General features: G+C 54.0%; 5 protein-coding genes across 5 annotated transcripts; 1 reads left to right on the forward strand and 4 right to left on the reverse strand.

The window, feature by feature from the left end:
- Nucleotides 1-160: 160 nt before the first annotated feature.
- On the reverse strand, nucleotides 161-3,104 carry BDY24DRAFT_417011 (uncharacterized protein; the record flags this gene model as incomplete). The annotated part of the gene is made up of 18 exons (XM_076643655.1): nucleotides 161-185; nucleotides 261-283; nucleotides 361-649; nucleotides 723-785; nucleotides 882-1,003; nucleotides 1,088-1,166; nucleotides 1,248-1,358; nucleotides 1,435-1,513; nucleotides 1,615-1,681; nucleotides 1,762-1,866; nucleotides 1,956-2,005; nucleotides 2,084-2,131; nucleotides 2,227-2,264; nucleotides 2,361-2,400; nucleotides 2,475-2,584; nucleotides 2,679-2,763; nucleotides 2,836-2,924; nucleotides 3,040-3,104. The coding sequence occupies 18 exons, from the start codon at nucleotides 3,102-3,104 to the stop codon at nucleotides 161-163; spliced, it is 1,488 nt and encodes a 495-aa protein (XP_076494649.1).
- A 508-nt stretch (nucleotides 3,105-3,612) lies between these two features.
- On the reverse strand, nucleotides 3,613-5,484 carry BDY24DRAFT_396005 (ABC transporter ATP-binding protein). The gene is made up of 6 exons (XM_076641387.1): nucleotides 5,192-5,484; nucleotides 4,982-5,084; nucleotides 4,820-4,891; nucleotides 4,589-4,605; nucleotides 4,123-4,500; nucleotides 3,613-3,990 (listed from the first exon to the last, which is right to left on the reverse strand). The coding sequence occupies exons 1-6, from the start codon at nucleotides 5,220-5,222 to the stop codon at nucleotides 3,668-3,670; spliced, it is 924 nt and encodes a 307-aa protein (XP_076494650.1). The 5' UTR covers nucleotides 5,223-5,484; the 3' UTR covers nucleotides 3,613-3,667.
- BDY24DRAFT_396007 (M13 family metallopeptidase) lies at nucleotides 5,476-10,105 on the forward strand. Its single transcript, XM_076641388.1, has 18 exons — nucleotides 5,476-5,575; nucleotides 5,717-5,853; nucleotides 6,191-6,379; nucleotides 6,468-6,650; nucleotides 6,744-6,881; nucleotides 6,961-7,267; nucleotides 7,343-7,758; nucleotides 7,837-8,178; nucleotides 8,257-8,406; nucleotides 8,526-8,771; nucleotides 8,847-8,952; nucleotides 9,015-9,079; nucleotides 9,151-9,243; nucleotides 9,322-9,483; nucleotides 9,569-9,585; nucleotides 9,672-9,735; nucleotides 9,811-9,870; nucleotides 9,951-10,105. Exons 1-18 carry the CDS (start codon nucleotides 5,539-5,541, stop codon nucleotides 9,981-9,983), a joined length of 2,745 nt encoding a protein of 914 aa, XP_076494651.1. The 5' UTR covers nucleotides 5,476-5,538; the 3' UTR covers nucleotides 9,984-10,105.
- A 280-nt stretch (nucleotides 10,106-10,385) lies between these two features.
- On the reverse strand, nucleotides 10,386-12,799 carry BDY24DRAFT_417014 (glycosyltransferase family 69 protein; the record flags this gene model as incomplete). Its single annotated transcript, XM_076643656.1, has 8 exons — nucleotides 10,386-10,488; nucleotides 10,668-11,101; nucleotides 11,202-11,318; nucleotides 11,438-11,473; nucleotides 11,565-11,574; nucleotides 11,650-11,705; nucleotides 11,787-12,139; nucleotides 12,235-12,799. 8 exons carry the CDS (start codon nucleotides 12,797-12,799, stop codon nucleotides 10,386-10,388), a joined length of 1,674 nt encoding a protein of 557 aa, XP_076494652.1.
- An 887-nt stretch (nucleotides 12,800-13,686) lies between these two features.
- Nucleotides 13,687-14,228, reverse strand: SUI1 (translation initiation factor eIF1; the record flags this gene model as incomplete). The annotated part of the gene is made up of 3 exons (XM_076637087.1): nucleotides 13,687-13,797; nucleotides 13,944-13,981; nucleotides 14,168-14,228. Coding segments are annotated over 3 exons (210 nt in total), but the record flags the coding sequence as incomplete, so codon positions are not given.
- Nucleotides 14,229-14,353: the final 125 nt, after the last annotated feature.

A 14,353-nucleotide genomic window follows, 5' to 3' on the forward strand; every position in this document is an offset into this window, starting at 1 on the left:
GAAGAACGAACCTCAGAAAACTCGACGCGTCTCCTGCTCGACTTCCGTTCGTTCGGAACGATCACACTCATCGATCGAGGGAGCGAACTTTCGACTAAGTACATAAAGAAGGATACACCCAGCCGGGGTGGAAGGTGACGAAAACAGAACAGGGAGAGTTTTAGAAGCTGAGAGCCTCGATTCCGCTGTGAGAGACAAAAAGATGAGACGAGGTCAGTTCGAGAAAAGAGAGAAAGATGAAGGACGATGGGAAAACTCACGTGTTCCATGCGAGAGCGGCGGACTGTAGATGAAGAAGAGTGAAGAGGAAGAAGAGAGGTCAGCATTGAGAGTTGGACGAGGAGGATCAATCGGACGCACAGAATCCCGAGTCGAGATGGTCGTAGCGAAACTCTTGCACGACGCGACGTTCGCAGCGTTTCCACCACATCGGTTGACGAAGGTGTCGCAGATAAAGTTGAAGATGATCTGAGGGTTGAGCGCCTCGCCCTGTTGTCCGAAGTTGTCCTGGTTGGTAGGGAGGAAGGTGAACTCGGTCTCGGCTCGGTTGTTGAGTCCTCCATCGAAGGTGACTCCAGCGTTGGTGCAGGTTCCGAAGGTAGCGGTGGAGGTGGAGACGACGGGGGTGTTGGCGGCAGTGAGGGGAGCGCTGGAGAACGAGAACAGAGGCGATCAGCGAATTAAAGGGAGAGGAATCGAAAGCGGAGAGAATTTGAACTCACGCGACGGCAGCTCCTCCAGCATCGACGGTCGAGACGGCTCCTCCGACGGAGAAAGCGAGGTTCCTACAGGAGAGAAAGACAGAGCAAGACAGAGCAGAAGGGAAGGAGTCAGCGGTTGAGTTTTACCCTCGAGGGATTCGATCTCAAAGTGCGACTCACTCGATCCCAGAGTTCCAAGCGACAGCAGCGGAAGCGTCTCGAGTCGTGATGGTGGTAGCGAACGTCTTGCAGGTCTGAACGTTGGCCGCGCTTCCTCCACATCGGTTCACGAAAGTGTCGCACTGTGAGAACGACGGAGTGAGAAGAGAAAGTCAGTCGCGTCGAACGATTTCTTCCCTCGAAAGTTCATCGAGAATCGAACTGACGATGAAGTTGAAGATGATCTGGGGGTTAAGAGCCTCTCCCTGCTGCCCGAAGTCGTCCTGGTTGGTGGGGAGGAAGGTGCTGTGTCGAAACGTTGAAGGCATCGTCAGTCGCTGGGTCGCAGAGAGAAACGAACGAAACGCAGCGGAGAGGACGACTCACAACTCAGTAGCAGCTCGGTTGTTCAATCCTCCGTCGAAAGTAACTCCAGCGTTGGTGCAGGTTCCGAAAGTCGCAGTAGAGGTCGAGACAACGGCAGTCTTGCCGGTGACGCTGGAAACGAAACCAGGAAGAGAAAAAGGTCAGAGGGCGAAGGACAAGACTCAACGGTCGGAAAGTTCAAGCTCACCCAGCAGCTCCTCCAGCAACAGCAGTGATAACAGGAGCAGCGACGGCGACCGTGGTGGCAGCGGCAACGGCCGTAGCGGCTGGAAGAGGAAGAGGAAGAGGAAGAGGAAAACGAAAAACGAGGGTTCGAATCCAGGACGGAGAACGAGGATCCGGAACAAAAAGGAAGAGGTCCACTCACCAGCAGCGGCGGCAGTAACAGTCACAGTGACTTGCGCAGGGCAAACGGCGACGTCGGTAGCAGCAGGCTTGAAGGAAGGCAAAAGGGACGACGCGTCAGAGATCCTCGTCTCGACTTCGATTTGAGAAGGGGGAGGTCTTGACTCACAGTAGCGACAGTTTGAATAGCGACCTCAGCGGCAGCAGTGGCAGTTGCAGCGGGCTCCTCAACGACGGGATCAACAACGACGGCAGCTCCTCCGAAGGGAGAGGTCTGGATGAACGGGAAGAGGATCAAGGTCGTCAGGATCTCGCAACGCTTCTCGTCTCCGAAACCCAATGAGCTCAAAGTATAAAACTTACGTTAGGGCGGTCTCCCTTGACGACCTGGGCCTTGTCGAGAGGATCGAAGACTGGAGAGAGGAGAGATGCAAAGCGTCAGGACCCTTGGAACAAACGTTGATGTCGACGAGCTCGACGCGGTCACTCACAGAGGTTTGGGTCGTTTGCAGGATCCTGAGCCTGAACGAGACCGTTGACTACAAAGATTGGAATACGAGAGAAGATGAAGCAAAGCGTCGAGGTTCAGTAACGAGAAAGCGAGGAAAAGAAAGGAACGACGTCGTCTACTCACGCTCAGAGTTGACGGGAGCCTTCTGGCAGAAGACGGAGCTTCCGAAGGTTAATGAAACGATCAGAAAGGTCAGCTCAATTTTGACACGACAGTGGTGAGCTTGAATAGATTGGACAAGGACGACAGCGACTCACTTCCTGTTGGTGACGGGGTTGGTGTTGAACCCAGGAGGAGCTGAAGAAGACAGACGCAGAAGGTGTCAGGTGAGGCTCGAAGTTCAAGGAAGAGGAACAGATGGAAGGACGAACTGTTCTTCTCGACCTGTCGGAACTCGATGGCGAGGGCGATGAGGTTCGCTGTCTGAGCCGCGTCTGGAAGGGCTTTGGCAGCAGTGATCATCTCGTCGGCCTTATCTTGCCTAAGAAAAAAAAAAAGCGAGGAGAGACGGTCAGCGACTTGAAGACTGGACTAGATGGCTGAAAGGAACGAAGAAGGAACGAAGAAGGACGAACTGGGAGCATTCAGGTGCGGCGGCGAGGAGGGTCGAGATGGCGGATCCAGCGAGAACTCCACAGATCTGACCAGCACAAGCAGAGCCTGGAAGGGGTAAACAGAATCGAAGAGAGTGAGCTCGAGGAGATGTGGGAAGGAAAGAACGAGTGGACAAACCGATCTGCTGAATGACAGCAGGCGACTCCTGACCGAATCGACGAGAGAAAATGGCTCGTCCGTCCCTCTCGAGCCATCGGGATCGAGCGCTGGAAGAGAAGCAAGGGAAAGGAAAGCAGTCAGCAGCAAAGAAGAGCTGGAAGGGATCAAAGGGACAAAGAAAGTTGAACAAGCGACGACGACGACGACAGGCACCAAACTCACTCCGCGTTTCCAGCCGAGAGAAGGAGGGCCGAGAAGATGAGACCGATGGTTTTAGTAGAGAGCATGATGAGTGAGAGAGGAAGGGAGTGGCGAGGTGAGTGTTTTAAGGGAGGTGGAAGGGTTGAAAAGGGGGAGGACGCCGCTGAAGGAGGAGGGGAGGGAGAGAGGGAAGGGGGCGAAGGTCAGCTCTCTCTTCAGGCGAAAGAGAGATGAAGAGTACTCACGGCCACTTAAGAAGGGTAAGTAGTAGAGAGTGTGTGATGAGAGGTCTTCGACTAGCGAGCCTTTTGAGGAAAGAGAAGGGAGAAGGAAGGGTTGGGAGGGGAGGGGAGTGATGGATGGAGGGAAAGAAAGAACAAGAAAGAAACGGAAGTCGCCCTCCCGTTTTCACCTCTCGCCGTCTCCATGTGGCGTTTGCGCTCCGGCCCTCCTTGTTCTGTCTTTCCGTTGGCCTTGGAAGATGGCAACGCGAAAGAAGGGGGGGAAGAGGAGGATCGAGACGCGTGTTTCTCCGCTCGAAAGGGGTCGAAGCTGAAACAGTCTTCAGCCCTCGTCCGGCTCGAAGAGAAATCAGACCCAAGAAAATGCATGGACTCATCGAGGAACCGGTATGTAATCCTTCCTATAACTAAACCTGACTCGAACTTGAGTTCTTCGCCTTCTTCCCTTCATTCCGTCCGTTCCCAATCCTCTCTTCCTCCTCCTCGTCTCCATCTTCCTGATCGAGAGGAGTATCTTGCCCACTCGAAAGGTTGACGACCTTCGCTCCCTTCCCAGCAAGTCGGTCAGCCTGCTCCTGGCTGTGAGTGATGAGCAGGTAAGCCTTGGGTCCTCCGGATCCAGGCGTTTTCGATCCTTTGCCGGAGGGGTTGTGGGTGGACGGAGGGAGGAGGGCGAGCAGGGATTCCTCGACCTGAGCTGAAGTTTCTGGGTCGAGAGCCGAGGTAGGTTCTAAAAAGGGGGGTGAAAAGGAGAGGTTGGTACAGGAAGGCAGTCGGTGGAAAGCGACGCGACCAGGAATGACTCGGAGAGAAGGCAGAACAAGACGCGTCTTCATGGCGACGGAGGGAAGCTTGAACTCACCATCTAGCAAAACAATCTCTCCGCCACCTCCCAGTCCATTTCCTCTACCCAGAGCACACGCCAACGCGATCCTCTGCGACTCTCCTCCACTCAAGTCTCCCCATCCTCGGTTCCACAGCTCTCGAGGCACGTTCCACTTCTTGGCAAGCTCGTAGGGGTCCAGTCCCTCGTCCTTCGAGTCGTAATCGTCTCCATCGTCGAGAGAGATGTCCTGTTTCCGCTGAAGGAACGAGGGAAGCCAGGAAGACGAAGACGACGAGGAGGACGAGCTTCGAGAGGCGAAGGATTGAATGTGGGCGAGGAAGTCCGCTGGACTGTTAGGAAGAAGGGAGGGTCGTTGAGGGACATAGAGAACTTTAGTTCGGTAGGAAGGGATCCCTGCAGATGGGAAACAGAGAGAGAGGACGAGATCAGAGGGAAGAGAAAGAGGGCGGGGATGGAGGAGAGTCGAGTACGGCGGACGAACCGTATTCCTCCGGTTTCCTGCAGAAGAAAAAGGAGCATAGACGAGATCAGCCGTGTATTTGAGCTTTTCGTTATCCAACGTAGAGAAACTAGCACCCCTTGATAGTCGCCGGTCGAGCTACAGCAGTTTGAGCTTAATCTCGACCATCCGCCTCGCCTCGCCCACGTTCTCTCTTCTCTTCCCTCCGGCAAGAGCTCGATGAGCTCGATGAGCAGCAGGTTTTGGACTCACTTTCCTCTGAACAAAACCTCTCCTTTCTGATAGACTGAGAGTTGAGCCAAGCACTTTAGCAGCGTAGTCTTCCTGCAAGATCGAGAGAGAGAAAGAGGAAGCGAGGGCTGAAGGTCAGCTTCGACGATTCCTTTTCCTGCTGCTCAGAGCTCCTGAACTCACCCAGAACCTGATCTTCCTTTGATGATGATGATATCCCCTTCGTTGACCTCGAAAGAGACGTCCGAGAACAAAGCGCTGCCTGTGCCATCGTCCCGTCTGAGAGCTGGAGAAGAAGGGAAAGAGGAGGGAGAGGAGGAGGAGGGAAGGGAGTCAACTCGAAGGAAGCATCGAACTAGCCACTGTTCCGCTGTAAAAATGAGCTTGACTTACTCAAATCTTTCACTGATAGCAGAGGAGGCATCTAAGGAACGTCTGGAAGCAAGTTGGATGAAGTGGGTGTTGTGGTTGGGGTCCAGAAGCAGAACGAGAGTCGGATGGGAGTTCAGATCGAAGCTCACGCTCGTCATCGACAGAGCACAAAGCGGGTTATAAAAACCAGGTCAACAGAAATTGTCTTCTGCGGCCGAGTGAGAAGCATAGATCTGACTCTTCCATCTTTGAGAATATTTTAGACGCGTTCCTATCTCCTTCGGACGCAGCAGCGAACCGACCGACCTCATGGCACGTCGCTTCCTTCCTTTTCGCCTTCAACCGTCACCCTCTGATTGAGAAACGACATGTCGGATACGACCCCCAGACCTTCTACGGACCTCGGTAAGTAGACCTCTCTCAGCTGTCTCAACTGCAGCGACGGAAGCTCGCGTTCGGATCGTGACCGATCAAGAGGAGATGGAAGGACGATGAAGCTGACCTCCCTTCCTTCCTTCCTTCTGCTCTCTCTCCCTCTTCCCACAGAGTCCTCGCCTCTTCTCGCTCATCGAAACGGAGACGAAGAAGAAGCACCTCAAAACAAATCCTTCCTTGCTGCCTTGACGGATCCTACCAGGGAGATGACGGCTGGAGAGAAGCTGCTAGGTGCCGTCGCTCTGATCGTTCGTCTCCCTTGCTTCATGTTTGGGCGGTCTTGGGTCCTAATTTGGCAGAGGAGGGGTAGGGGAAGTTGGTAATTGGGTGATGGGGACTTCGACTCTGGAATGGTGAAGAGGAGGAAGCTCCGAACAAAGATGAGGAGCGGGAGGGTTCAGCTCGAAGGAGAAGAGGAGGCAGGCGCGACGTCGACCTGACCTCCTCTCCTCCTCTCCCTCGCGCACAACTCGCTGCTCGAGTCGTCGCCCAGCTCAAGCAGCAAAGAGACTTGGGTGCCATGGTGTTTTAACTGGCTAGGCACTCGAATCCGACGCTGACTTTCAATCTCTTCCTGCCTTTCAGTTCCTTGTCCTCGCTGCGACGTTCATTGGCCTCTTCAGTGGATTGAAACATAGGATCTCCAGTGGTGAAACCGGATCTACCACAACCATCACAGACTACATCACCCAAACTTCTACCCAAACCGCTACCCAGACTGAAGTCTTCACGAGCACCGTCCCTCAGCCCGCTCCCACCGAATCTCCTACTCAGGTTCGTCCCCTCTCCCTCCCCTTTGGAATCGCAACTAGCTGGATGAGCCCAAGCTGGGACTAGTCTTACGTTTCTTCACCCTTCGCAGGGACCCTGCCTCACCTCGGAATGCGTTATGCTCGCCTCATCCATGCTCGGCTACCTCGACACCTCCCTCGATCCTTGTGAGGACTTCGTAGGATTTGCCACGAATGGATGGGTTAAGGCCAACCCTCTTCCGAAGAGCAAAGCTATCTGGGGATCCTTCAATCAGGTTCGAGCCAACAACCAGGTTTGTCTTCGTTTTCCTCCCCTAATACTTCCTCGAAGATGATCGACTCGCACAACTGACGCGTCTCGTCCTTTGCTCTTTCCGTTGGCGCAGAAAGTCATCCTCGAGATCCTCAAGAAGCCTATCACGGTCAAGTCTGTCGAAGAGCTCAAGAAGGAGACGCCCGAGGAGATCGCTGAGAGGGACAACCTCGTCAAAATGAAGACTGTGTTCGACGACTGCCTGAACGAGGCGAGTTGTCCTTTCGCCTTTCGCTTTCTCATCGAGTCAGTAGCTGATCCTTCCATTCCTTGTCAATTAACCTTCTCAGGACCATCTCGACGAGATCGGAACCGCTCCTCTCCTCGACATCGTGGACGCCATCCGAGCGTCCTTCCCGGCCGTCTACCCCAAATCCGTCGACGCGAAGACCCAGACCCAGTCGAAAGCCGCTTGGTACTCGTTCGAAGAACTGGAGAGGAACGCTCGAGTTGCAGTGGATAGGATCTTGAACGGAGAGACTGCCGAGAGCTCGATCGTCAAGGAGGAGGAGGACGTCGAGGAGACGGACTTCAAGGAGAAGGAGCCGTCGAGGAAGACGAAGCTCACGAACGCTTTGGCTTACCTTCATGCGAAGGGTGAGTCGCTCATCTCAGTCCATTCCTTCCAGCGACTTGAGCTGACTCTCGGCGATGATTTCTCGCTTTCATCAGGTATCTCGGCTCTCTTCGAGTTCAACGTCGAGGGAGATGTGGGAGTCGATCCTCAATTCCAAGTCCTCAGCCTCTATCAATCTTCAACCGGTCTTCCAGCGAAACCCTACTACGACGAAGTCTCCATCGTCGAGGTCTACGAGGAAGTCGTCGCCACTCTCCTCTCCGAACTCCTTCCCAAATCCCTCCTCTCCGACGCGTCTCTCCTCGTCGAATCGTCCCCCGACTCCTCGCTCTGGCCTCCCTTCCCTTCGTGGCCTTCTCCTGGACCCAAGACTCCCGAAGGAGACGAGTTCCCGGCTCCCGAATCCTCTCGATCCAACCTCGTGAAGAAGCTCGCCCACCAGGTCGTCGTCTTCGAGACTGCTCTCGCCCGAGCTGGAGCGGATCCGGAGGATATCTTCGATCCAACTAAGGTGAGACCACCTCTTTTCCTACTCAGAGCTACACTTCGAACGACTTCTAACTCCTAAACGTTTCTCGATCTCCTCCAGGCCTACAACCCCACTCCCTTCGAGGACGTCGAGCTCGGGATCGATCTCGCACGATACGTCTCTGCTTTCGCTCCTCGAAACTTCCCTAGCAAGATCATCGTCACCTCTCCTTCGTTCGTCAAGAAAGTCAACAAGCTCGTCGCCAACACGGACGATCACGTCCTTCAGTCGTACTTCCTTGTCCGAGCCGCTTTCAAGCATGCCAACCTTCTCGGACCCAAGGTCGAGGTCAGACTCGCCGGCGAGAAGCTTACCAGTGTTCTTCGAGGGACTAAGCTTGGTGCAGAGGTCGATCGGGAGGAGGTCTGCGCTGGACATCTCGATTCTGTCGTCGGCCACTTGGTGAGTCTTTTCCGTTCTTCCTCTGTTCGAAATCGAGCAAGTTCGAGATCTAACGTTCGATTTCTTTGACGAATATAGGTTGGAGCCGAGTTTATCAAGACTCAGTTCCCTGGAGACTCGAAGGTCAAGGGCGAACGAATCATTTTCGGAATCATCGACGCCTTCAAAGAGCGACTCAAGACGATAGGTTGGATGGACGACGCTTCCAGGAAGAAGGCGATTGCGAAGGTGAGCTTCTCAACTTTGGAGGGAGCAATGTTGCAGATAGATGTGCTGCTGCTGTCGGACACTGACCTTGTGGCCGACGCGTCTTCTTCCTCCCTCTCTCGCTTCCTTTCTCCTCCCAGGCTGAGGCGATCACTCCTAAGATTGGATATCCTCTCTACCCGAACCACAAGTCTCCCATTGCTCTTCGAAACTACTACGCTCGATCGCCCGTCAACTCAGGAGACTTCTTCGAAGATGTCGTTCGTGCCACGGAATCCGACCTCGCAAAGAGCTGGCAAGCTGCTCTCGGGAACAAGAGAAACGTGGACATCTGGGAGATGAACGCTCACACCGTCAACGCGTACTTTTCGCCCCCAGATAACGAGGTGAGCTCTTCGCGTCTCTTCCTTTCGCTCGTCTTCTCCACTGACTCGACTCTTCTCTTTTTCGTCACCAACCAGATCGTCTTCCCTTCCGGCATCTTGCAGCCTCCGTTCTTCAACGCTGAGTGGCCAGGATACCTCAGCTACGGATCGTTTGGTGCCGTCGCTGCTCATGAGCTTGCTCGTGAGTCTTCTCTTCTCATTCAGTCCCGCGTTCGATCGCTCACTTCTTTCCGGTCTTTTCAGACGCCTTCGACTCCACTGGAAGCAAGTACGACGACAAGGGTTTCTTCCGAGACTGGTGGTCCAACGTTCGTCTCCCTCTCCTTTCGTTTTTCCTTCTCGTCCCTCGATTCCTAATTTCTCTTGTCGTTGTCCTCAGTCGACCGTCAAAGCCTTCGAGGAACGAGCCAACTGTATCGCCGAGCAGTACTCGAAGTTCTACGTCGTTGGACCTGATGGAAAACAGGTTCATGTAAGTTTGGAACGAGGAAAAAATCGAAAAGTCTCGAAGCTGACTCCGACTTTCCCTTCCTCGCCCTCGCCCTCGCAGGTCAACGGCAACCTCACCAACGGAGAGAACATCGGAGACTTTGGACTTCGCTTCGCTTGGAAAGCTTGGAAGGCTTCTCTCGAGGGTCAGAAGGAGGAGAAGATCCTCCCCGGTCTCCCCTACACCGCTGAGCAGATGTTCTTCCTTTCTTTCGGACGAATCGTGAGTCTACTCGTTCAGACGAAGAACTTTAACGACCAATTAAGTTTGCTGATATGCTCCATCGACCTCTTTTCTTTTACTTCAGTGGGCTTCGACCGCTTCGTGAGCACACTCCTTCCTTCTCGTCGCGTCCCTTTCCTCTCGTCGCTGACTCCCTCTCCTTTCGCCCTTCCCCTCCTCTTAACCAGTCCCGCTCAAGCCGTAGCTGGCGTCCGAACCGACCCTCACAGTCCCAACCAGTTCAGGATCGAGGTGAGATCTTTCGTCCCTTCCCCAACCAGACTGTTCCGTTGTCGCTGAACAAACTTCGTCTCTTCTCTTCTTCAGGGAACCCTTCGAAACTTCCCTCAGTTCGCCGAGACCTTCAACTGTCCCAAAGGTTCTCGAGTAAGTTTTCATCCGTCCTTTCATCGGCACCGACCTTCGTTCGACGAAAAAACTGACCGTGTCGCTCGCTCGCTTTGCAGATGAACCCGAAGGAGAGGTGCGAGCTGTGGTGAGCGAGGAGTCTCGTTTCGTTTCTTTCGATCTCCATCTCCCTATAGCTCCATCTTCTCTTCTGCCTTTCTTTCATCTCTCTCTTTTTGTACGTCTTTTTCGAAACCTATGCTGTTTTCTCATCTTCTCGATCTGCGTGAGAGCAAGCCGTCGAGGAAATGGAAAGGCGGAAGGGACGATGCGAAAGGAGATCGCTGCGATCTGCTGTATCGAGATCAGCGTTATCTCGCTGATCTCAAACAAAACTGCAGAAAGGGCAAAAACCCTCACTCGGCAGGCTTTTCGATTCCACGCCCGAACGAAAAAACGAGGAAGGGACAAAACGTCTTCCCCGACGCGTCTCGTCTCGTCTTCTCTCTCTCCCTCTCTCTCTCCCACAAGCTCAAAGGGAATCCTTCTTCATCTCATCCGTTCAACGTATCCACCCATCTCGTCTCCGCCCAGATGTTCACTCCTCCCGTCCCGTTGATCTCCGGCCAAGGATGGCAGCGGATCTTCGAAGGAGGTCTGCGGTTTTCGAAGTTCGAAAACGAAGACGAAAAACGAACCGAGAAGAAAAAAGGGAGTCAGTCAGTTTCGTAATGTTCTTTCCCTTTCCTCCCCATTCTCCACTTCCTCCCTTCCTTCCGACCAACCCAACCGAACAGAAAAGAACGGGAAGAAAAGAGCAAAACTCCAGCACTCACCCGACCCACTCGACCTTCTCCCCTCTCTTCCCCCACCTGGCCCTTCCCACCCTCACGCCCGTCCCGCCAACTTCCTCCCACTCCCCTCCCGCCTTTCCCTTCTTCCCTCCCCACCACCACCCACTGAACCACCCTCCTCCTCCCCCGCCTCCTCCTTCCACCTCCTCGTCGTCTGCGCTGCTCGGCCCGCCCGCCCCTTGCTCCATCAGGACGAGATCCCTCGCTCCCTCGGCGACGTGCCTCTCGTAGGCTACTTTGACTCCAGGAACGACGAGGATCTTGGCTCGACCGTTCTGTTTTCGCCAGAGGTCCTTGCAGAAGAGGGAGACTTCGGCGGCGGAGCATTCGGGCGGGTTTTGGGAGAGGGAGGAGCGACGGAAGTGGATGGGATTGGGTTGGGAGAGGATTGGGGAGGCGGAGAGGATGGAGATTCCCTGTTGGGTTGAGGGGAGAGAGGAAAAGTCTCAGTAACGGAAACGAACGAGATTGGAACGAGTAGTAATCGAGACGCGACAAGAGAACGAAGAGACGTACATTCCAACACGACGCAGCTTGGAAAGGCAAGTTGGCTTGGTACCGTTCGAGGGTTAAAGGAGAGGTTGGGAACAGGTTGGTGGATGGGGACCAGGTGGAGGACATGGGGTGGAAGAGCTGCGAAAGGAGAAAGGAAGACGAGACGCGTCGTTAGGTTTTCGAGGTTTCGACGAGACGAGACGAAAGGCGGGGACGGAAGTGTTGGGATGAGCGAGGGAAAAAGATAAAGGACGCACGTCTCCGGTGTGGATATCTCGAGCGACCCAGGTATCCTTGTTTCGAGGGAAAGAAAAGGAAGGAAGAGAGAGAGAGACGCGTCAGGTCTTGGGAGTTTCGACGCGACGAAATGGAAGAAGAACGAACGTAAAAGTAGCTGAAGATAGAGAAAGGAGTTGAGATGGTCAGCCGGTTGTGAAAAGAGTGCAGAGAAGTGAAAAGGACGACGAACTCATTTCCCCAAAGCAAATCCCACGCGCAAGTCATGTCCGCTCCCTGAGTTACGTGCTGCAGCAACCCGAAAATCGCACCCAATCAGCTCATCTCTTCCCACTAGCACCAAAAAAACAGAGTCCAAGCTCTACTCACCTGATGGATCATCTCCAAAATCATCCCTCCACTAAACCACACATCATTGAAAAACACGCTCGCCTCGTACCCCTTCCCCTTCCCTCCTTCCGACTTCCTCCTCAACGGAACCAAAGCTTCCTCCCTCAGCTTAGCGAGCAGTTCGATCCGGTTGCCTTTGGCGAACCCAGCGGAAGGGCGACGGGTGTTGAGATGGAGATCGAGAGGGTTGACTCCCATGGCGACGAGAAGCGGAGAGAGGACGGTTTCGAACAGGGAATCGGTCCCGTCGTTGGAGGGACCTTCGATGATGGAGAGGCCAATGGAGGAAGGGCCGAGGAAGTCGATGAGGAGGAGGAGGGAGGTGAAGATGTCTAACGAGGGAGGGAGGGAGGGAGGGGTGTTTTAGCGACGCGTTGAACGAAACGCTTTGGAACGAAACGAAGTAAAGATTTTTTGGTTTACTCACCGGGTGTAATATTCGCTACGTTCAACAACACACTCGTCAACAACCACTTCTTCCCTCCGTTCCTTCCTCCTTGTTGTAAATGAGCATACCGCTTCCTCTGAAACTCTGTCAGTCTCGCACTGTAAACGGTTCCCTTCCACTCCTCCCCTCTCTTGATCCAGTCCTTCTTCAACCCTTCTTCCAACTCCTTCAAATGAACTCCTAACAACCCGTTTCCTAATAATAACTCGTCCGCCTCCGTTCCCAAACTCCTCTGATTCCTGACCCAATCCAACCTCGTCTCCCTCCTCGCTTCAACCCTCTTCAGCTCCCCTGCGCTCGTCCCTTTGATTACAAAAGTGTAAGCGAAGAAGCTAAGGAGGAGGAGGACGATTAGGTTGAGGTAGACGGCGAGGGATTTGAAGTTTCGGGTCTTGATGGCTGAAGGGAGGGAGTCGAACGAGAGGTTGATGGATGGACCGCCGCTGGACGTGAGCGAACGACGGCGTGGTCGGGAGGAGGAGGAGAAGGTGGATTTGGATTTGGTGGGAGAAGGTGGGTAGGAGAGGGTAGTAGGGCGATGCATCGGTGGTTGAGACGTGAAACGGAGGAAAGGCGAGGGTTTGGACGAGGAAGGAGAAGGGGAGGGAGGAAGGAGGGGAAGGAGCGAGCTCAAATCGAACTTGAGCTCCGTAAAGATGGTTCGAGGAAGATGGATTATTCGGTGATGATCTGTGGAATCTGAGCCGAGATAGACGAGCTCGAGAAAGATCAAGAAAAGATCGAAGGAAAAAGGAGGGAGATGCAGTTGAGGAAAGGAAGGCGTCGAGGTGTTGAGCTCGAAACGAAACGAAACGAGGTCGCCGACCTTTTTCCCTCCGTTTTCCTATCCAGAAAATTCCTCAAGCTCTTTCGAGGAGGTTGAGAAGCTTCTCCTACATCTATCCTTTCCAAATCTACTCTCTTTGAATGTGCCACGGCATTGCAATCAAAAAAACGAACGAAACGAACAAATGGTCGCGCGCGATGGAGAGAGAGAGAAAGAAGAAAGAAAGAGGCTAGAAGACGAGAGACGATAAACGAGGTCGAAGAGGGTAAACGAAGCTGATTATTGGGGATTGAAGGGCGGTAGGTAGGCAGCGGGAGTCTAGGGGAGGATGTGGGAAGAGAGAGCGACCGACCGGTTGTTTGGTGAACGAAGGTCGGGTCGAGTAGGATGGGAGAGGATAGAGAAGTCGGCGAGGGAGAGAGGGATGAGGACTAAAGGAAAAGGAAACCGAGAAGCAAGCGTGCCTCGGTTCGTCGTTTAGTGACCTGAAGGGAGGAGGCAGAGAGGGAAGGGAGGAGAAACAAAGGTCAGCTCAAGCTCAACGTCTCTCTCCTCGCAAAAGCGAGAAACCAAAATGAAGCGAGCAGCATTTGGGGGTACGAACCGTGAATGGTGATCTTCTCCTTGGCCTCCTTCTCGGAGAAGAGCTCCGAGTCGACGAGGAACTGTCGGATCTTGGTTCGCTGATCTCCCTGGAGCTGGATGACCTGTCCCGACTCGTCGTCCTCGACGACGGTACCGTTGCAGGCGAATTCCTGCATAGACAAACGAGGATGAGGGAAGGGAAGGTAGGAGTAAGTTTTTGAGTTTGAGATAGACCAGGGAAGCGAAAGAGGAAAAGGGAAAGGAGGCGAGAGAAGGAGGTGAAGGAGGAGGAGGGCTGAGGGGCTGAAAGACGCACCTTCTTGAAGGCCTTGAGGATCTTCTTGGGATCGAACTCTGTTGCCGAGCGAGTTGAGGACACGGGGAAGAGACGATGGTCAGCTTCAGCCGTCTAAAAGAAGCCTCGCAGAGAGCCCGAGACGTCTTCTCAACCAGGTCGCACGAGCTCATCCGAAGGAGTTGAGCGAGCGCGAGACGAGAGATGGAGAGAAGGAGCTCAAAGCTAAGGAGATGGAAACGAACCCTTGGGCAATCCTTGAAGGGTGGTCAACATCTTCCTTCCGTTCCTCTGCTGGATACCTACAAGAGCGAAAGAGACAAGGTCAGCTCGAGCGAGGGAAAGGAGAAGGGAGGGAGGGAGGAAGGAAGGAGGAGACGAACGGATGTGAATCTTGTTCCCTCCAGGAGCATCATTCTTGAGCTGGTCGG

Source organism: Mrakia frigida (genome assembly GCF_051309035.1).
Source record: "Mrakia frigida strain ATCC 22029 unplaced genomic scaffold BDY24scaffold_25, whole genome shotgun sequence".
In the NCBI taxonomy this organism is placed as follows: domain Eukaryota; kingdom Fungi; phylum Basidiomycota; class Tremellomycetes; order Cystofilobasidiales; family Mrakiaceae; genus Mrakia; species Mrakia frigida.

Excerpts from the sequence above, each read along its gene's own strand:
- BDY24DRAFT_396005 (XM_076641387.1), bottom strand. The coding sequence starts at position 5,222 with ATGCCTCCTCTGCTATCAGTGAAAGATTTGA. Across the intron at positions 5,085-5,191 it reads GCTATCAGTGAAAGATTTGA|CTCTCAGACGGGACGATGGC; the intron begins GTAAGTCAAGCT and ends CTTCTTCTCCAG. Across the intron at positions 3,991-4,122 it reads AGAGATTGTTTTGCTAGATG|AACCTACCTCGGCTCTCGAC; the intron begins GTGAGTTCAAGC and ends CCCCCTTTTTAG.
- BDY24DRAFT_396007 (XM_076641388.1), top strand. The coding sequence starts at position 5,539 with ATGTCGGATACGACCCCCAGACCTTCTACGGACCTCG. Across the intron at positions 8,953-9,014 it reads CGCTGCTCATGAGCTTGCTC|ACGCCTTCGACTCCACTGGA; the intron begins GTGAGTCTTCTC and ends CGGTCTTTTCAG. Across the intron at positions 9,871-9,950 it reads ACTGTCCCAAAGGTTCTCGA|ATGAACCCGAAGGAGAGGTG; the intron begins GTAAGTTTTCAT and ends CTCGCTTTGCAG.